This window comes from Mustelus asterias, chromosome 12 (genome assembly GCF_964213995.1).
Source record: "Mustelus asterias chromosome 12, sMusAst1.hap1.1, whole genome shotgun sequence".
In the NCBI taxonomy this organism is placed as follows: domain Eukaryota; kingdom Metazoa; phylum Chordata; class Chondrichthyes; order Carcharhiniformes; family Triakidae; genus Mustelus; species Mustelus asterias.
The window spans coordinates 976,984-999,496 of record NC_135812.1 but is presented as its reverse complement, the minus strand read 5'-3'; the positions used below and the strand labels follow the sequence as shown (position 1 = coordinate 999,496).

The 22,513-nt window shown below is 43.8% G+C and overlaps 1 protein-coding gene across 25 annotated transcripts in view; it reads right to left on the bottom strand.

Annotated features, from left to right (window-relative positions):
* Nucleotides 1–22,513, bottom strand: part of ncor1 (nuclear receptor corepressor 1) — a 376,647-nt gene that overhangs the window by 208,818 nt on the left and 145,316 nt on the right. For 16 of the 25 annotated variants that reach the window (XM_078224527.1, XM_078224531.1, XM_078224533.1 and 13 more), the window contains exons 9-13: nucleotides 9,564–9,630; nucleotides 8,578–8,750; nucleotides 6,624–6,714; nucleotides 6,107–6,342; nucleotides 5,277–5,331 (exon numbers count right to left, since the gene is read on the bottom strand). In XM_078224527.1, coding sequence (XP_078080653.1) covers nucleotides 5,277–5,331; nucleotides 6,107–6,342; nucleotides 6,624–6,714; nucleotides 8,578–8,750; nucleotides 9,564–9,630 — 622 coding nt within the window. The remainder of the gene's footprint in view (nucleotides 1–5,276; nucleotides 5,332–6,106; nucleotides 6,343–6,623; nucleotides 6,715–8,577; nucleotides 8,751–9,563; nucleotides 9,631–22,513) is intronic. The other 9 variants (XM_078224546.1, XM_078224544.1, XM_078224534.1 and 6 more) reach the window with 3 other exon arrangements.

Genomic DNA, 22,513 nt, shown 5'->3' with positions numbered 1-22,513 from the left:
TGAACTTCCTAACCCACAGACCACAATCAGTAAGGATAGCAACAACACCTCCTCCATGATCATCCTCGATGCCAGTGCCCCACAAGGCAGTGTCCTCAGCCCCTTACTATACTCCTTATACACCTATGATTGTGCGGCCAAATTCCCCTCCAATTCGATTTTCAAGTTTGCTGATGACACCACAGTAGTGGGTTGGTTCTCAAACAATGACGAGACAGAGTACAGGAATGAGATAGAGAATCTGGTGAACTGGTGCGATGACAATAATCTCTCCCTCAATGTCAACAAAATGAAAGAGATTGTGATCGACTTCAGGAAACATAGTGGAGAACATGCCCCTGTCTACATCAATGGGGACGAAGTACAAATAGAAACATAGAAAACTACAGCACAAAACAGGCCCTTTCGCCCCACAAGTTGTGCCGAGCATATCCCTACCTTTTAGGCCTACCTATAACCCTCCATCCTATTAAGTCCCATGTACTCATCCAGGAGTTTCTTAAAAGACCCTATTGAGTTTGCCTCCACCACCACTGACGGCAGCCGATTCCACTCGCCCACCACCCTCTGTGTGAAAAACTTCCCCCGAACATTTCCCCTGTACCTACCCCCCAGCACCTTAAACCTGTGTCCTCTCGTAGCAGCCATTTCCACCCTGGGAAAAAGCCTCAGAGTCCACCCGATCTATGCCTCTCAACATCTTATATACCTCTATTAGGTCTCCTCTCATCCTTCGTCTCTCCAAGGAGAAAAGACCGAGCTCCCTCAGCCTATCCTCATAAGGCATGCCACTCAATCCAGGCAACATCCTTATAAATCTCCTCTGCACCCTTTCAATCTTTTCCACATCCTTCCTATAGTGAGGCGACTAGAACTGAGCACAGTACTCCAAGTGGGGTCTGACGAGGGTCTTATATAGCTGCATCATTATCCCCGGACTGCTAAACTCAATCCCTCGATTGATAAAGGCCAGCACACCATACGCCTTCTTAACCACCTCCTCCACCTGCGGGGCCGATTTTAGAGTCCTATGGACCCGGACCCCAAGGTCCTTCTGATCCTCTACCGTACTATATTGTACTCCTTCATCCCATTCGACCTACCAAAATGGACCACTACGCATTTATCTGGGTTGAAGTCCATCTGCCACTTGTCCGCCCAATCTTGCATCCTATCTATGTCCCTCTGTAACTTCTGACATCCCTCCAGACTATCCACAACCCCACCAACCTTCGTGTCGTCGGCAAACTTACCAACCCATCCCTCCGCTTCCTCATCCAGGTCATTTATGAAAATGACAAACAGCAAGGGTCCCAGAACAGATCCCTGGGCACACCACTGGTGATCGACCTCCAATTAGAAAAAGACCCATCTATACCCACTCTCTGCCTCTTTTGGGCAAGCCAGTTCTGGATCCACAAGGCAGCAGCCCCTTGGATCCCATGCCCTCTCACTTTTTCGAGAAGCCTTGCATGGGGAACCTTATCGAACGCCTTGCTAAAATCCATATAAACCACATCTACCGCTTTCCCTTCGTCAATGTGTTTAGTCACATTTTCAAAGAACTCCACCAGGCTCGTAAGGCACGATCTGCCTTTGACAAAGCCATGCTGAGTATTCTTGAGCATACTAAACCTCTCCAAATGCTCATAAATCTTGTCCCTCAGGATCTTCTCCATCAGCTTACCAACCACTGAGGTTAGACTCACCGGTCGGTAATTTCTGGGCTATCCCTATTCCCCTTCTTGAAAATAGGAACCACATCCGCAATCCTCCAATCCTCCGGCACCTCTCCCGTCTCCATCGACGACGTAAAGATCATCGCCAGAGGCTCTGCAATCTCTTCCCTCGCCTCCCACAGTAACCTGGGGTACATCCCATCCGGACCCGGTGACTTATCTATCTTGATGCCATTCAAAGATTCCAGCACAACCTCTTTCTTAAAGTCCACATACTCAATCCTTTCAGTCCACCGCAAGCCCGCAGTACATCCACCCAGGTCCTTCTCCTCTGTGAAAACCAAGGCAAAATACTCATTGAGCACCTCTGCCATTTCTACTGGTTCCGTACTGATTTTCCCACCTTCACCTTTTATAGGCCCTATTCCTTCACGTCTCATCCTTTTACTCTTCACATATTTATAGAACGCCTTAGGGTTTTTCTTAATTCTACTTGCCACGGCCTTCTCGTGACCCCTTCTGGCTCTCCTAATTTCCTTCTTTAGTCCCTTCCTACAAGCCGTATACTCATCTAGATCCCTATCTTCACCAAGCTCTCTGAACCTTTTGTATGGTCGAGAACTTCAAGTTTTTAGTGTTCAGATCCTCAACAACCTGTCCTGGTCCCTCCATGCCAATGCTATAGTTGGGAAAGCCCACCACCGCCTCTACTTTCTCAGAAGGCTAAGGAAATTTGGCATGTCTGCAATGACTTTCACTAACATTTACAGATGCATCATAGCATTCTTTCTGGTTGTATCACAGCTTGGTATGACTCCTGCTCTGCCCAAGACTGCAAGAAACTACAAAAGGTCGTGAATGTCGCCGAATCCATCACGCAAACCAGCCTCTGATCCATTGATTCTGTCTACACTTCCCACTGCCTCGGCAAAGTAGCCAGCATAATTAAGGACCCCACACACACCCCAGACATTCTCTCTTCCACCTTCTTCCGTCGGGAAAAAGATACAAAACCGACTCAAAAACAGCTTCTTTCCTGCTGCCACCAGACTTTTGAATGGACTTACCTTGCATTAAGTTGATCTTTCTCTACACCCTAGCTATGACTGTCACACTACATTCTGCACTCTCTCGTTTCCTTCTCTATAAATGGTATGCTTTGTCTGAATAGTGCGCAAGAAACAATACTTTTCACTATGTTAATACATGTGACAATAATAAACCAATTGAAATCTGAAACATTTATACACTACCATGAACCGGTGTTCCAAGTTCAGACACTCTCAGATAACATTAGCTGGGTTCCTGACCCAATGTTCACCACATCCAACCAATGCTGAGCAGCACCAAAATAAGCCAGAAACATTGAACTATGCAGTCACAACATTTAACTAAAATTCAGAACGTGATGTAATCAAAATACACAATGCTTAGTTAGACCACAATCTGACCATAACATCCAGGTTTGGGTTACAGGGACACAAAGAAAATGGTAGCAATGAGGTAGTGTAGAGAAGAATCATAAAGCTGACCACAAGCTAAATATGTGAGTTATGAAGCAAAACTGGAGGATTTTAAGACAGGAAAGGAGGGAGCCAAGATTTGATCTCATAGAGGGATAGAAGACAGATATGGAAATGGTTACTTTGAAAACTTAGATTAAGCTCATATGCAAAATAAATTAAAAGGAAAATTCAGCACCATCAGGAAGTTCGTCATACAGAGTAATCAGTGTTGAAGCAGCTCCCAGATACAGAGATGGAGGGGAAATCCTTGCAATCGTTTGAGAAACAACTAATGTAGCAATGGGGATCTTTCTGGACGGATCAGTTATGATGGGCTAAGTGGTGGCCTTCATCTATAATTAGCTCAAAAAGCCACCATCACCCCTCTTATTTCGATACAATAATAGTGGCAAAAGTCACACAGTGACGAGTCTGTCAGTTCCTGGGCAGTCAGTTGTGGCACTTATCCAGCACCAATGTTTGTTAGAATGGTAAAATAAAGCAGATGCTGGAAATCTGAAATAAAAATAGAACACCTATAGAAAATGCTGCAAAAACTCAGTCTGCAGCATCTGTGGAGAGAGAAACAGAATTAACATTTCAGAGCCCCGATAAGTCTTTTTCAGAGCAACGTTTGTCATCTGCATTCTGATTGGTGCTATAGTCAATCTGCCAGTCGCCTGGGTGCTGGTCATGCCAGTGCCATCCGAGTGTCCACCCAGTCAGAGAGAGGGGTGGGAGGGCTTTACCAGTCAATTCCTATGATTTGACTGTCAGTCCAGGTGCTACATACAGAAGTTCATTGTCTACAAAGAATTACCATGGGAAGCACTGAATTGTGTTTGCTTTCCTGCCAGTAATTCAATCAGTTCAACCTTAATCCATGCTTCACAGGGTGATGGGGCATTGGGGGCGTGGACGGGTTTGATGTTTGTGACACTTGCAAATCCGCACAATTTGATACCTTAAATTCCACTTGGACAGGAGGGATATCAACCAGCCAGCATTATAAAACACTTCATCAGTTCCCATTACTTGAATCCAAGTGAAAGAAGGCACCCTTAAACAACAAGATAAACTTGAGGCAAGTCTAATATAAGATTCAGACCATGAGTTATCCAAGAATGAAACTAGTAAACAGGGCTATAAACAGTCACAGAGCCCCGCTATTAATTGTTAACTTTGAATAGACTGGGACTTACTCCAAAACACAATCCGGAATAACCTCTGATTCAAAGACACTGTTGTTAAACAGTCTCCAGGCTACTGATCAAGATAGATTTACAGGCCAGGTGATTCAACGAAGTTTAAGCAAATGAATGCCGGTTGTTCAAACATTTTGAAGGTCAATTTCCCTTCAAATAGGCCACACGGAAGAGGGAGAAAAATCAGCCCCCTCGCCAAAGGAATCAAATTAGCCACAAAGTACAGTTTGAAGATTTTCTTTGCAACATTATACAGTCGCTTCCAACTGCCTATGGTCATAATGGAAATTAGAACACTTTAGACAACAGCAGATTCTGTAAATATTGCTATAACAGGTCTCTGATGGGACTGTTTATGCTATTTACAAATATTGCAATATATTCCTAGTCATTTTTAAATTAAAAATGACAAGTTTGTGTCAATTTATTCTCTCTCTAAAAAAGTGGGCACTGAACCAAATGAATACAATGACTTGGAAAAGGAGGCGTACTTGGATTCAACTAAATGGATCTCATGTTTCTAATCTTTATTCCAACAAGCATACAATGTAGCTACTTAATAAAATGAGGCCCAAGCTTTTTAAACCTTTATATTACATTTCATGAAAAAGAGATAAAGTGAGACAGAGGGAGTACAAGAGGAAGAGTAAGAATAGAGACTATGTGTGTAAGAGACTAATTAGAATATGCTATGACAATTGCAACAAATCTGAACAAATCTAAAACGTTTTATAGCAATGATTATCCTGGGCAGCATTTGTTTCACTCCCTGCTGTCAGCAGTGTGAATGGACTTAAAGCAAATCATTTGAAGACGTGAGAAAAATTCTAATAAAAAAAATCAGAGATTCTTGTTTCAGAGAATAGGTGTGTGGAGAGGCTTCTTACCTTTCTTTCCAAATAAGACGCTATCAAGCCAAAGTTTTTTGGGTGTTGAACAAACCTGTTGAAACCAGAAATCTCTGATCAGTAACACAATCAGCTGAAGGGTAAAAGCTTAATGAAAACTCAATGGTTCTCCCCGAGTCAATGTCTGGCAGAAAGCAAAACAAGTTATTCATTAACTTGCAGTTGTCATGATAGTGTACCAAAAGCAAAGGTACATGAATCATTTTAACCCACCTATAACAAATCAATTCAAACCAACTGGTACAAAAGGCAAAAAGGAAAAAAAAATCAAATGTGATGGAGCATCCAGTTCAATAACGTATTTACAAGTGAACGATAAGGGCTTTCCAAGATGACGAATAAACCATTTCCATGCCACAACTTTATCGTAATTCAAAGTGGACTCTTCTAAGCTCCCATGTCGCAGGTGTTCTATTATTAACAGGATCAATTTTGAGTGGTTATGACTTTATGCACAAACAGTGAAATACCTGGAAACGCTTAGCTCTGCAAACACCTGATTATCTGGGAGGACCTGCTTAATCTGCACTGGCAATGTTACATACATGGACAACAGAAAGAGTGTTCCTACACCAAGCAGCTTTAAGGAGTAGAAAGGAATGCTTCCCTGTTGCGTAACATTTGACTTGGCCTAAAACCAAGAAAGCAATACAATTCATTACATATAGAGCCCAGTATTACAGTATTGGCTGCAGTGGACTAGGTGGTAATTAGGTCAGCTAGTAACTATGCGCAAGATTGGAGCAATAACTCTTCACTATACAGCAAAAACTATGGTCAGTGCAGAAAAGGTACAAGATTATAATTACTTCTCTTTGAAGATCTCCTTCTCATGCTCAGACCAGACGTTTATGAACTGTCGCTCCTTGTAAACCCTCATGGGATCATCCATTACCCCATTCATGTTCAAGAACTTCACCCGTCGCTGTTCTGTGTCGTACATCATTGGAGGAATCACAGAAAGCTGCCTCATTTGCTTCTCATTATTCTGCAATAAACCACCCAATGGATTTAATCCATCAGAATAAATGTTCAGAATCCTCTCCTGCATTTAAAATCATGTATTTTGTTTATTTCCTGACAATTAGGACACAAAAAGCATCTAGAAGAGCACTACATCTTTATAGCACTTTATAGCTTATGGACTCAACACCGAGATCAACAATTTTGAATCGTATTCTCTTTTCCTGGTCATAGACCTCCCCCTTTTTTTCTTCCACGCTTCCCCCTTCCCGTTGCTTAAAAGCTATTATGGTAGCATGCGTCTCTATTAACGGGTTAAGTGTTAGTATTTGTCACATTAATGGTTATTCAGGAACACCTGACCTCCTGTTCAGAAAGTCCATCGATGATTTCGGAAATCTCATGCTCGCTCCTGGCTATAGTTGCTGGAAGCCCAGCTCCTCTCTGTCCAACCCTGAAACAAAAAGTTATCACAAATTTTACAGCAGATATTTTAAACTGTGAAGGACAACATTTGACACGATTCAACAGGGTTAAAATAGCTTTGTCACTCCCAAAGAAAAATAAATATTTCCACATTAGTCCGCAGGCTATGGGATCCATCACAGGGATTTGAAATTCCCATTCCAATCCCATCGTAAGATTGCAGCATCCACTTTGAGATATCTTCATTGAAAATCATGGGAGGCACAGTAGTTAGCGTTGTTGCCTCAGAGCGCCAGGGACCCGGGTTTGACTTTGGCTTTGTGTGACTGTGTGGAGTTTGCACGTTCTCCCCATGTCTGCACAGGTTTCCTCTGGGTGCCTCCCACAGTCCAAACTTGTGCAGGTTAAGTGGATTGGCCATGCTAAATTGCCCTTCAGTCTCCAAAGATGTGTAGGTTAGGTGGATGAACCACGGTAAATGCATAGGTTCACGGGGATAGAGCAAGGGTGGTGGGCCTGGGTAAATGTTCTTTCAAAGAGTCGGTGCAGAACTGATGGGCCGAATGCCCTCTTCTGCACTGCAGGGATTCTATGTAACAAAGAGAATTAGGATGTACTACACTGAGGGCTTTATGAGCTCCAAGTGTCTCAGGTCTGATGGTCACAGTTTTCATTGTGCAATCTAGGAGAAGGATGTCTCTCCATTGAGAAAACAGATTATTTATGCTTTTCAGTGAAGCAGGTTTAGGTAATAGAATCATGCATGTCAGGACTGTACAGCACAAGAGGCCATTTGGTCCATTATTCTGTATTGGCTCTCTCCAAGAGCAGGCCAGTTAGCCCCACTGGGTTTCACTTTACTCATATCCTTGCAACATTAACACTAGAAACAGCTTCTCCTTATTTACTCCATCAAAACCATTCATGATTTTAAAACCTCGATCAAATCACCTCCCATCTCAACCCCAAAGAAAACAAGGCAGCTTCGCCAGGCTATTCATGTAACTGTAATCCCTCATCCCTGACACCATTCTAGTAAATCTCTGCATCCTCTCGAACGCCTTCATGTCCTTCCTGAATCTGGTGCTTAGAATTAGACAGAACACTCTTGCAATGATTTTGAGGATAAATGCTCAAATGGTAACAAATTCTAATATTTTGAAACCTTCACTAGTAACTTAAAAGCCTAAGGGGTAAGCCATAGACAGCACTGCCACATACTAGTGAACTAATGAACAATTTCATTGCTTTTCCATCAAGGATATAAAACTGCAAGATGACAAATCTATCTGCAGCCTCCTAACCTTAACCAGTCAGTCTTTATCTGAACTAGCTTAGTTATACACTGAACTCCAATAAACTAATAATCAAATCAAAATGGCCAGTACTGCACGCTCGCACACACAGTTGCACAAATACTTGCATATGCATTATAATAGAAGATTCTAGTTTCCGCCTCTCCTGCTCTGCCCTCAATGACTACCCTGCCAAGACCAAGTTCTGCCCTTGTTGACCCAGCCTCAGATTATTCTATTTCTCAGTACAGCTACCATTACTTTTGAATAACAAGAAAACATGGTGAAGATGTTGCAAGATCATTCAATAGTTTTTTTGTATTAATCTGATCCCTCTTCTTCTTATTCCCTTCCTTCTTTCTAAAACCCACCACAGAATGTATGCTGTATTGCTTCTATTAAGAGAAGACAGAGTGGGAGAGAAAGGAGCGAGAGGGAGGGAATTAGAGAGTGAGCGAGACAGAGAGAGGACAAGGGTAAGGAGAGAGAGGAAGAGCGAGAAACAGGGAGGTAAGGAGAGAGAGATTTATTTTTATCTATACAACTCTAATTTGGGGATGAGGGTAACAGGAACAGAATTTAGTCCAAACCGCTACCTTTGAAAGCGTTCCTGTTGTTCTCTTTGCTTGCGGATTTCAGGGAACTGTTTCTCATAATATTCCCTGGTCTTGCTCTCCTTGGCCTTGCGGCGAGGGTTGTTTTCTATTCTTTCAACCTTCTTTTCCCACACCTCCATGAGCTGGTCATAACGCTGGCAGATCTTCTGCTCCTACAAAACATGCATCAGAAATGGAAGGAGGAGGCAGTTATGGTTAAAAAGCAGCTCAGTAATGTGCTGCTTCAGCATCCATGAGTGACAGCAGGTAGGTTCATGGCCTGTCAGGCTGATCTACATTGAACCAGATAAGAGAGAGATAAACATTTTACTGCAGGGGACTGAAATAATATCAGTAGGCCACATCTACCTGCCCTCATCTCATTCCTTGCAGACAGGTTAACACAAGTTTAGGACCAAGTCCTTGATCAGGACAGAGGGTCCAAAAAACACTAAGATGTCAAATTATTACCGAGGATGAAAAGCAGAAAATTTCTGGAGACTATATTGGATGTTTAGGCAACAATTATGTAAAATAACAGGTACATTTTTGATCAGAAAAAAACACAAATACATCCAGGCCTTGGAAATACACACTGAAAGCATATGTAACTCTTAGAAAACCACTGAAAGTAGTTACTGAGTACAGGAAGCCAAGTTATAGCATCATCTTCATTATATATATAACACTCCACTAAAGATCATAATAACACTGCAAGTTAAATAAAAATGAAGCCAATGTCTCCCTTTGCTGTGGAGTTTGTGCTCTCTTTCCCCATTGCCTCGAGAGTACTTCTTTGCATTGAACACCGACTGCAGAACCCGTACCTGTAAACTCTTGTCCTAAACTCTTTACTCCCAACCTGCAGAAGTCAGTATCCACTCTTCGCAGTTCTATGTTTGATTTTGATTGGATACTTCTTTTTCTTGTTATCTCACATTGCCATTTTTACATTAATTTTACAAAATTTAAGCACAACAGCATACCCTCTGTTTACGAGCGTGGTTTCTCCTCTTGAAAAAAAGGATCAGTTTTTTCCGCATTACTTGGTTCCTAAAATATAAACAAGTGTAAAAGTGGTAAGATAGGGAGTGAAAACATCTGAATGGCAGCACTGCTAACATTTAGATTATAAAAGTTGATGAATATAAGGCAGATGGTTGCCTAGTTGATACATGTCAAATGACTTTTTCTGCACACACTGAAGCATTTTGATAGTTATCAAAGCATCAATGTCCTGGCATATACTTTGTACATCTTTCTGTTAGGTCGAAGTGATAATGGCATGAAGTGAGGATCTGCATTGAGGCTATTCGCCAATGGGTAAACAGCATTTAAGTGCAAAGCTTCCTTGATTACAACTCAAATTGACTGATTAGTTACAACTATCCACTAAAAGACCTGTAAATATGTTGGGCTTATAGACTTGCCATTAATCTGCATACACTTGGAGCCCAAACAACTGGTGAAAATACTGTCCATGTGTTGCACAAACCGAGACAGCTCAGTGGCTGGACACCAAAAAGTTGGTTGAAATCATGAACTGATGGAATGTGTTCCCTGACTGGCCGAAGGGCTGAAATACACAATGAACTCCAGAACCATAGAACCATAGAAAATTACTAGGAGGGGACATGAGAAGTCCTTGGCGGGTCGGATCAAGGAAAACCCCAAGGCTTTTTACTCTTATGTGAGGAATAAAAGAATGACCAGGGTGAGGTTAGGGCTGGTCAAGGACAGTAGTGGGAACATGTGTATGGAGTCAGTAGAGATAGGCGAGGTGATGAATGAATACTTTTCTTCAGTGTTCACCAAGGAGAGGGGCCATGTTTTTGAGGAAGAGAAGGTGTTACAGGCTAATAGGCTGGAGGAAATAGATGTTCGGAGGGAGGATGTCTTGGCAGTTTTGAATAAACTGAAGGTCGATAAGTCCCCTGGGCCTGATGAAATGTATCCTAGGATTCTGTGGGAGGCAAGGGATGAGATTGCAGAGCCTTTGGCGTTGATCTTTGGGTCCTCGCTGTCCACGGGGATGGTGCCAGAGGACTGGAGAATGGCGAATGTTGTTCCTCTGTTTAAGAAAGGGAATAGAAATGACCCTGGTAATTATAGACCGGTTAGTCTTACTTCGGTGGTTGGTAAATTGATGGAAAGGGTCCTTAGGGATGGGATTTACGACCATTTAGAAAGATGCGGATTAATCCGAGATAGTCAGCACGGATTCGTGAAGGGCAAGTCGTGCCTCACAAATTTGATAGAATTTTTTGAGGAGGTAACTAAGTGTGTTGATGAAGGTAGGGCAGTTGATGTCATATACATGGATTTTAGTAAGGCGTTTGATAAGGTCCCCCATGGTCGGCTTATGATGAAAGTGAGGAGGTGTGGGATAGAGGGAAAGTTGGCCGATTGGATAGGTAACTGGCTGTCTGACCGAAGACAGAGGGTGGTGGTCGATGGAAAATTTTCGGATTGGAGGCAGGTTGCTAGCGGTGTGCCGCAGGGATCAGTGCTTGGTCCTCTGCTCTTTGTGATTTTTATTAATGACTTAGAGGAGGGGGCTGAAGGGTGGATCAGTAAATTTGCTGATGACACCAAGATTGGTGGAGTAGTGGATGAGGTGGAGGGCTGTTGTAGGCTGCAAAGAGACATAGATAGGATGCAAAGCTGGGCTGAAAAATGGCAAATGGAGTTTAACCCTGATAAATGTGAGGTGATTCATTTTGGTAGGACTAATTTAAATGTGGATTACAGGGTCAAAGGTAGGGTTCTGAAGACTGTGGAGGAACAGAGAGATCTTGGGGTCCATATCCACAGATCTCTAAAGGTTGCCAGTCAAGTGGATAGAGCTGTGAAGAAGGCCTATAGTGTGTTAGCTTTTATTAACAGGGGGTTGGAGTTTAAGAGCCGTGGGGTTATGCTGCAACTGTACAGGACCTTGGTGAGACCACATTTGGAATATTGTGTGCAGTTCTGGTCACCTCACTATAAGAAGGATGTGGAAGCGCTGGAAAGAGTGCAGAGATTTACCAGGATGCTGCCTGGTTTGGAGGGTAGGTCATATGAGGAAAGGTTGAGGGAGCTAGGGCTGTTCTCTCTGGAGCGGAGGAGGCTGAGGGGAGACTTAATAGAGGTGTATAAAATGATGAAGGGGATAGATAGAGTGAACGTTCAAAGACTATTTCCTCGGGTGGATGGAGCTATTACAAGGGGGCATAACTATAGGGTTCGTGGTGGGAGATACAGGACGGATATCAGAGGTAGGTTCTTTACGCAGAGAGTGGTTGGGGTGTGGAATGGACTGCCTGCAGTGATAGTGGAGTCAGACACTTTAGAAACATTTAAGCGGTTATTGGATAGGCACATGGAGCACACCAGGATGATAGGGAGTGGGATAGCTTGATCTTGGTTTCAGATAAAGCTCGGCACAACATCGTGGGCCGAAGGGCCTGTTCTGTGCTGTACTGTTCTATGTTCGATGTTCTATGTACATCTCAGAAACAGGCCTTTTGGCCCTTCTTGTCTGTGCCGAACCATTTTTTGCCTCGTCCCACTGACCTGCACTTGGACCATATCCCTCCACACCCCTCTCATCCATGAACCCATCCAAGTTTTTCTTAAATGTTAAAAGTGACCCCGCATTTACCACTTTATCCGGCAGGTCATTCCACACTCCCACCACTCTCTGCGTGAAGAAGCCCCCCCTAATATTCCCTTTAAACTTTTCTCCTTTCACCCTTAACCCATGCCCTCTGGTTTTTTTCTCCCCTAGCCTCAGCGGAAAAAGCCTGCTTGCATTCACTCTATCTATACCCATCAAAATCTTATATACCTCTATCAATCTCCCCTCAATCTTCTACGCTCCAGGGAATAAAGTCCCAACCTATTCAATCTCTCTCTGTAACTCAGCTTCTCAAGTCCCGGCAACATCCTTGTGAACCTTCTCTGCACTCTTTCAACCTTATTTACATCCTTCCTGTAACTAGGTGACCAAAACTGTACACAATACTCCAAATTCGGCCTCACCAATGCCTTATATAACCTTACCATAACACTCCAACTTTTATACTCGATACTCCGATTTATAAAGGCCAATGTACCAAAGGCACTCTTTACGACCCTATCCACCTGTGACGTCACTTTTAGGGAATTCTGTACCTGTATTCCCAGATCCCTCTGTTCAATTGCACTCTTCAGAGTCCTACCATTTACCATGTACGTTCTTCTTTGGTTTGTCCTTCCAATGTGCAATATCTCACACTTGTCTGCGTTAAATTCCATTTGCCATTTTTCAGCCCATTTTTCTAGTTGGTCCAAATCCCTCTGCAAGCTTTGAAAACCTTCCTCACTGACCACTACACCTCCAATCTTTGTATCATCAGCAAACTTGCTGATCCAATTTACCACATTATCATCCAGATCATTGATATAGATGACAAACAACAATGGACCCAACACCAATCCCTGCGGCACACCACTAGTCACAGGCCTCCACTCAGAGAAGCAATCCTCCACAACCACTCTCTGGCTTCTTCCATTGAGCCAGTGTCTAATCCAATTTACTACCTCCCCATGTATACCTAGCGACTGAACCTTCCTAACTAACCTCCCATGAGGGACCTTGTCAAAGGCCTTGCTGAAATTCAGGTAGACAACATCCACCGCCTTCCCTTCATCCACTTTCCTGCTAACCTCCTCGAAAAACTCTAATAGATTGGTCAAACATGACCTACCACGCACAAAGCCATGTTGACTCTCCCTAATAAGTCCCTGTCTATCAAAATATTTGTAGATCCTATCCCTTATCACACCTTCCAATAACTTGCCCACCACCGACGTCAAACTTACTGGCCTATAATCTCCCGGATTTCTTTTGGAACCTTTTTTAAACAACGGAACACATGAGCCACCCTCCAATCATCCGGCACCACCCCCGTGAAGACTGACATTTTAAATATGTCTGCCAGGGCCCCTGCAAGTTCAACACTAGCTTCCCTCAATGTCCGTGGGAATACCCTGTCCGGTCCTGGGGATTTATCCACTCTGATTTGCCTCAAGACAGGGAGCACCTCCTCCCCTTTAATCTGTAAAGGTTCCATGACCTCCCTACCTGTTTGCCCTATTTCCGTAGACTCCATGCACGTTTCCTCAGTAAATACGGATGCAAAAAAAACCATTTAGTATCTCCCCCATCTCTTTTGGTTCCATACACAGTCTACCACTCTGGTCTTCAAGAGGACCAATTTTATCCCTCACTATCCTTTTGCTCTTAACATACCTATAGAAGCTCTTGGGATTTTCCTTCATGTCTGCCAAAGCAACCTCATGTCTTCTTTTAGCCCTCCTGATTTCCCTCTTAAGTAGCTTCTTGCACTTTTTATACTCCTCGAGCATCTGATCTGTTCCTTGCTGCCTGTACATTTCATACAACTCTCTCTTCCTCTTAATCAGTGTTACAATCTCCCTTGAGAGCCAAGGTTCCTTATTCCTATTTACTTTGCCTTTAATCCTGACAGGAACATACAAACTCTGCACTCTCAAAATTTCTCCTTTGAAGGCCTCCCACTTTCCATTTACATCCTTACCAGAGAACAGCCTGTGCCAATCCACACTTCCCAGATCCCTTCTCATTTAATCAAATTTGGCCTTTTTCCAGTTCAGAACTTCAACCCGAGGACCAGATCTATCCTTATCCATGATCAGGTTGAAACTAATGGCATTATGATCACTGGATCCAAAGTGTTCCCTCACACTCACATCCAACACCTGCCCTAACTCATTTCCCAATAGGAGATCCAATATTGCATCCTCTCTAGTTGGCACCTCTATATACTGATGTAGAAAATTCTCCTCAACACATTTTACAAACTCTACCCTGGGAGGTGTGGCATTGTTAGTCAAGGACAGTATTACGGTGGCAGAAAGGACATTTGATGAGGACTCGTCTACTGAGGTAGTTTGGGCTGAGGTTAGAAACAGGAAAGGAGAGGTCACCCTGTTGGGAGTTTTTTATAGACCTCCGAAATGTTCCAGAGATGTAGAGGAAAAGATTGCAAAGATGATTCTGGAGAGGAGCGAAAGTAACAGGGTAGTTGTACTGGGGGACTTTAACTTTACAAATATTGACTGGAAAAGCTATAGTTCGAGTACTTTAGAGGGGTCGGTTTTTGTCCAATGTGTGCAGGAAGGCTTCCTGACGCAGTATGTAGATAGACCAACAAGAGGCGAGGCCACATTGGATTTGGGACTGGGTAATGAACCAGGCCAGGTGTTAGATTTGGAGGTAGGGGAGCACATTGGTGACAGTGACCACAATTCGATTACGTTTACCTTAGCAATGGAAAAGGATAGGTATATACCAAAGGGCAAGAGTTATAGCTGGGGGAAAGGAAATTATGATGCGATTAGGCGAGATTTAGCTGGCATAGGTTGGGGAAGGAAACTGCAGGGGATGGGCACAATTGTAATGTGGAACTTGTTCAAGGAACAGCAACTACGCGTCCTTGATAAATATGTACCTGTCAGGCAGGGAGGAAGCAGACGTGTGAGGGAACCGTGGTTTACTAAGGAGGTTGAATCTCTTGTGAAGAGGAAGAAGGAGACTTATGTTAAGATGAGATGTGAAGGCTCAGTTAGGGCGCTTGAGAGTTACAAGTTAGCCAGGAAGGACCTAAAGAAAGAGTTAAGAGCCAGGAGGGGACATGAGAAGTCTTTGGCAGGTAGGATCAAGGAAAACCCTAAAGCTTTCTATAGGTATGTCAGGAGTAAAAGAATGACTAGGGTAAGATTAGGGCCAGTCAAGGACAGGAGTGGGAAGTTGTGCGTGGAGTCTGAAGAGATAGGAGAGGCACTAAATGAATATTTTTCGTCGGTATTCACACTGGAGAGGGACAGTGTTGTTGAGGGGAATACTGGGATGCAGGCTGTTGGACTGGATGGGATTGAGGTTCATAAGGAGGAGGTGTTAGCAATTCTGGAAAGGGTAAAAATAGATAAGTCCCCTGGGCTGGATGGGATTTATCCTAGGATTCTCCGGGAGGCTGGAGAGGAGATTGCAGAGCCTTTGGCTTTGATCTTTGTGTCGTCATTGTCTACAGGAACAGTGCCAGAAGACTGGAGGACAGCAAATGTTGTCCCCTTGTTCAAGAAGGGGAGTAGGGACAACCCTGGTAATTATAGACTGGTGAGCCTTACTTCTGTTGTGGGCAAAGTATTGGAAAGGATTATAAGAGATAGGATTTATAATCACCTAGAACGGAATAATTTGATTAGGGATAGTCAGCACGGTTTTGTGAAGGGTAGGTCGTGCCTCACAAACCTTATTGAGTTCTTTGAGAAGGTGACCAAAGAGGTGGATGAGGGTAAAGCGGTTGATGTGGTGTACATGGATTTCAGCAAAGCGTTTGATAAGGTTCCCCATGGTAAGCTATTGCAGAAAATACGGACACATGGGATTGAGGGTGATTTAGTGGTTTGGATCAGGAATTGGCTAGCTGTAAGAAAACAGAGGGTGGTGGTTGATGGGAAATATTCATCCTGGAGTTCAGTTACTAGTGGTGTACCGCAAGGATCTGTTTTGGGGCCACTGCTGTTTGTCATTTTTATTAATGACCTGGATGAGGGCGTGGAAGGATGGATTAGTAAATTTGCGGATGACACTCAAGTCGGTGAAGCTGTAGACAGTGCGGAGGGAAGTGGCAGGTTACAGAGGGACATAGATAAGCGGCAGAACTGGGCTGAGAGATGGCAAATGGAGTTTAATGCGGAAAAATGTGAGGTGATTCACTTTGGAAGGAGTAACAGGAATACAGAGTACTGGGCTAATGGTAAGATACTTGGTAGTGTGGAGGAACAGAGGGATCTGGGTGTCCATGTGCATAGATCCCTGAAAATTGGCACCCAGGTTGATAGGGTTGTTAAGAAGGCGTACGGTATGTTAGTTTTTATTGGTAGAGGGATTGAGTTTCGGAGCCAGGAGGTCATGCTGCAACTGTACAAAACTCTGGTGCGGCCGCATTTGGAGTATTGCGTACAGTTCTGGTCGCCGTATTATAGGAAAGATGTGGAAGTGTTGGAAAGGGTGCAGAGGAGATGTACCAGGATGTTTCCTGGTATGGTGGGAAAATCGTATGAGGAAAGGCTGAGGGGCTTGAGGTTGTTTTCGTTAGAGAGAAGAAGGTTAAGAGGTGACTTAATAGAGGCATACAAGATGATCAGAGGATTAGATAGGGTGGATAGTGAGAGCCTTTTTCCTCGGATGATGTTGGCTAGCACGAGGGGACATGGCTTTAAATTGAGGGGTGAGAGATATAGGACAGATGTTAGAGGTAGGTTCTTTACTCAGAGTAGAAAGGGCGTGGAATGCCCTGCCTGCAGCAGTAGTGGACTTGTCAACATTAAGAGCATTCAAATGGTTATTGGATAAACATATGGATGATATTGGAATAGTGTAGATTAGAGGGGCTTTAGATTGGTACCACTGGTCGGCGCAACATCGAGGGCTGAAGGGCCTGTACTGCGCTGTAATGTTCTATGTTCTAAACCTTTAACAGTATGCAAGTCCCAATCTATATGTGGAAAATTAAAATCCCCTACTATCACAACTTTGTGTTTCTTGCAGTTGTCAGCTATCTCTCCGCTGATTTGCTCCTCCAATTCTCGCTGACTATTGGGGGGTGGTCTATAATACAAGCCCATTAATGTGGTCATACCTTTCCTGTTTCTCAGCTCCACCCATAGGGCCTCTGTAGACAAGCTCCCTCATCTATCCTGCCTGAGTACCGCTGTAACATTTTCCCTGACCAACAATGCCACCCCCCCACCTTTTATCCCTCTGCCTCTATCCCGCCTGAAACATTGGAACCCTTAGTCTTAGAGGAACCCTTACTCTTAGAGCTTACTCTAATTTTCTAAATCATAGAAACAATCTTTTCTGTTAAGTTTGTATTGTGCATCACAACATAAGTCCAACATCAGATCCGACCAAGAGCCTTAGACAATGGCAACTGTGCAGAGAGCTGGTCTTCTCTTGCTGACTCTGCCACCCATTTCTCCCACACACGCATCTTGTGAGATTCACACCCCCCCAACACACAATTTAGAAACATAGAAATTGTCGCAATTCTTTTCACCAGCACTGTTTCGAGGGCCCACATGACTTATAATCTGGGTTTAGGATGCAACCACTTTTCAGACAGTGCAAGTTATCAAGTAATCACCGAAGCAAACATTCCAGTTGGAATTGTTGGGATATCTTGAATTAGACGTAGAACATAGAAACATAGAACAGTACAGCACAGAACAGGCCCTTCGGCCCACGATGTTGTGCCGAGCTTTATCTGAAACCAAGATCAAGCTACCCCACTCCCTATCATCCTGGTGTGCTCCATGTGCCTATCCAATAACCGCTTAAATGTTCCTAAAGTGTCTGACTCCACTATCACTGCAGGCAGTCCATTCCACACCCCAACCACTCTCTGCGTAATGAACCTACCTCTGATATCCTTCCTATATCTCCCACCATGAACCCTATAGTTATGCCCCCTTGTAATAGCTCTATCCACCCGAGGAAATAGTCTTTGAACGTTCACTCTATCTATCCCCTTCATCATTTTATAAGCCTCAATTAATTCTCCCCTCAGCCTCCTCCACTCCAGAGAGAACAGCCCTAGCTCCCTCAACATTTCCTCATAAGACCTACCCTCCAAACCAGGCAGCATCCTGGTAAATCTCCTCTGCACTCTTTCCAGCGCTTCCACATCCTTCTTATAGTGAGGTGACCAGAACTGCACACAATATTCCAAATGTGGTCTCACCAAGGCCCTGTACAGTTGCAGCATAACCCCACGGCTCTTAAACTCCAACCCCCTGTTAATAAAAGCTAACACACTATAGGCCTTCTTCACAGCTCTATCCACTTGACTGGCAACCTTTAGAGATCTGTGGATGTGGACCCCAAGATCTCTCTGTTCCTCCACAGTCTTCAGAACCCTACCTTTGACCCTGTAATCCACATTTAAATTAGTCCTACCAAAATGAATCACCTCACATTTATCAGGGTTAAACAGGAGTTTGCACATTCTCCTCGTGTCTGCGTGGGTTTCCTCCCACAGTCCAAAGATGTGCGGGTTAGGTTGATTGGCCATGCTAAAATTGCCCCTTAGTGTCCTGGGATGCGTAGATTAGAGGGATTAGTGGGTAAAATATGTAGGGATATGGGGGTAGGGCCTGGGTGGGATTGCGGTCGGTGCAGACTCGATGGGCCGAATGGCCTCTTTCTGTACTGCAGGGTTTCTATGATTTCTATGATGATGATAAACTCCATTTGCCATTTTTCAGCCCAGCTTTGCATCCTATCTATGTCTCTTTGCAGCCTACAACAGCCCTCCACCTCATCCGCTACTCCACCAATCTTGGTGTCATCAGCAAATTTACTGATCCACCCTTCAGCCCCCTCCTCTAAGTCATTAATAAAAATCACAAAGAGCAGAGGACCAAGCACTGATCCCTGTGGCACTCCGCTAGCAACCTGCCTCCAGTCCGAAAATTTTCCATCCACCACCACCCTCTGTCTTCGATCAGATAGCCAGTTACCTATCCAATCGGCCAACTTTCCCTCTATCCCACACCTCCTTACTTTCATCATAAGTCGACCATGGGGAACCTTATCAAACGCCTTACTAAAATCCATGTATATGACATCAACTGCCCTACCTTCATCAACACACTTAGTTACCTCCTCAAAAAATTCTATCAAATTTGTGAGGCACGACTTGCCCTTCACGAATCCGTGCTGACTATCCCGGATTAATCCACACCTTTCTAAATGGTCGTAAATCCCATCCCTCAGGACCTTTTCCATCAATTTACCAACCACCGAAGTAAGACTAACCGGTCTATAATTACCAGAGTCATTTCTATTCCCTTTCTTAAACAGAGGAACAACATTCGCCACTCTCCAGTCCTCTGGCACCATCCCCGTGGACAGTGAGGACCCAAAGATCAAAGCCAAAGGCTCTGCAATCTCATCCCCTGCCTCCCAAAGAATCCTCGGATATATTTCATCAGGCCCAGGGGACTTATCGACCTTCAGTTTATTCAAAACTGCCAGGACATCCTCCCTCCGAACATCTATTTCCTCCAACCTATTAGCCTGTAACACCTTCTCTTCCTCAAAAACATGGCCTCTCTCCTTGGTGAACACTGAAGAAAAGTATTCATCCATCACCTCGCCTATCTCTACTGACTCCATACACAAGTTCCCACTACTGTCCTTGACCGGCCCTAACCTCACCCTGGTCATTCTTTTATTCCTCACATAAGAGTAAAAAGCCTTGGGGTTTTCCTTGATCCGACCCGCCAAGGACTTCTCATGTCCCCTCCTAGCTCTCCTAAGCCCCTTTTCCAGCTCATTCCTTGCTAACTTGTAACCCTCAATCGAGCCATCTGAACCTTGTTTCCTCACCCCTACATAAGCTTCCCTCTTCCTTTTCACAAGACATTCCACCTCTTTCGTGAACCATGGTTCCCTCACTCGGCCATTTCCTCCCTGCCTGACAGGGACATACCTATCAAGGACACCCAGTATTTGTCTATTTTGGTCACCACATTCAGTGGAGATGTGCAGGGGGAGATTTTTTTACACAGAGGGTGGTGGGGGCCTGGAATGCACTGCCAAGTGAGGTGGTCGAGGCAGATACATTCGCGACATTTAAGACTTACCTGGATATAGGCACATGAACAGGCGGGGAATAGAGGGATATAAACGGTTGGTCTAAGTCGGACAATGTGATTGGTACAGGCTTGGTGGGCCAAAGGGCCTGTTCCTGTGCTGTACTGTTCTTTGTCTCTTCTTAACCACAAGGTGCTGAGACTTGAAGTAGATTTCACAATTCACAGCCATCACAGGGTACCTCTTCTAAGAGATCATTCTTCACGTACGTGTCGAGATGTCAGCAAGATGTTTGATTGTGGGGGGCATCACACCCGAACCATAATTTATCCCTCAACTGAAATCCACACTCCACGTCACTGCACAGTGATCGGGAGCAGGAGCAAAAATAGAAAATGCTGGAGAAACGCAGCAGGTCTGACAGCATCTGTGGAGAGAGAATACAGCCAGCGTTTTGAGGCTGGATGATCCAGAGTTGGCTCTATTCTCTCTCCACAGATGCTGTCAGACCCGCCGAGTTTCTCCAGCATTTTCTGTTTTTTCTCAGATTCCAGCATCCGCAGTATTTTGCCTTGAGCCCTGGCTAACTCCCTGCCCTTAGTTCAAGGTGCTGTGGCCAATTGCAGTAGGCCCATTGAGATTAATTAAATCGTCTGAAGATGAAACCTCACAAGTTCTCCACTTTCTAATTCAGTACCAGACTGGTCTGTGTATTTAATAAATGAACAATCATGAAGACCATAAAGTACTTAGAATAAATGATCAGCTTATATAGATGGGTCGTAAAATTGTTGTTGGGGATATGGAAGGAGCAATTTTATGTAATTTAACAAATGATGCAGAAGGATTCTCGCTGAGTACAAAAAGCCATTTTGGACGTCACTCACTATCTGTGAACGGGCCTCAAGAGGAAATAGCAGCATCCTCTCGCGCTGGTACGGTGGCCTCTCAGCATCTGCTTAGATGTAAACGAGTTTTCTTTCTCAGCCTAATGACTGTCTGACCCAAGCGGAACCCACTTTCCCTCTCCCAGTCAGCTTGGCTCTACTTATACAGCCCTGAAAGAATTGCAGGAAATTGGCTGCTGTTAAATAAATCCCCGCCACAGGAAAAGGATATGACACTGACTTTCCACTCACTGTAAGATCAGTTATACCAAAACATTAAGTGTTAATATTTATCTACACTTCTTCAATCCACTGCATTCCAACCAGACCATATAAATAACACTGACCTACTTTTCCACCATTTAGGGAAGTAACAGTCACGTTTGAGGAGACAGACAATATTTGATAGCAGAACAAGGGTTGTACAATGATGTTACATGAGTTACAATGACAAACATGTGCTCCAGTTAACTGACACTCTTCAATTCTATTCCAGTTAACTCCTGTGTTAAGAATCTGAAGCTGAACACAAACTTATGTGGCTGTGTATAAGAGGCAGGAGACCCTGAAGGGTTCCACATAGCTCCACTAAACAGTGTTTCTTCCAATGCTGTCAAAGCTTTTTCTTTAATACTGACAGCTTGCTACTGACTACTTAGTTTCTAATCCTGCAGCCAATTTGTCATCAACTTGAACCAAAATAAAAGTCTTGAAAATGATCACAAATGGAACTTAAGTGAATGATTTCTGAAATGCAAGTAAATTATACTTGTGACAAATCCTCCTTTAACTAGTTTAGTTAACTGGTAAGGAAACCCAGAATAGCCAAGCAAGTTACAGCTGCCAAATCTGAGTTTATCATTTAAAAAAAGCATTCATGCCATTTGGCAATCAGCACAAGAGGATGATGATCTCCCTGTCAGGCTCTGAATGGTGTAAGCACAATTTTGCTAGTCAACAGTAAATTTACGTTGTTTCAGCAAGATGCCGTCCATATAGCTACAATAGCAAGGAAAACTGGTGAATTCTGAAGGAGATTGTACAAAGCTGCATCAATCTTTAACAGGAGCTGACGTGTTTGTAAAGTCTCCACAAAAATCTCGACTACAAACAGAAAAGATATTGAAGGAAGTGCGAATGGAAATTGCAGGGGTGCTGGCCATAATGTTCCAGTCTTCTCTACTCAGAGCAGGTGCCAGAGGACTGGAGAATTACAAATGTGACACCCTTGTTCAAAAAAAAGGTTGCAGTGGTAGCCCTAGCAATTACTGGTTAACTTCAGTAGTGGGAAAGTGTCTAGAAACAACTATCTGGGCAGAATTAGTCATCACATGGCAAAATGTGGGTTGATTAGAAAAAGCCAACATGGATTCCTAAAGGG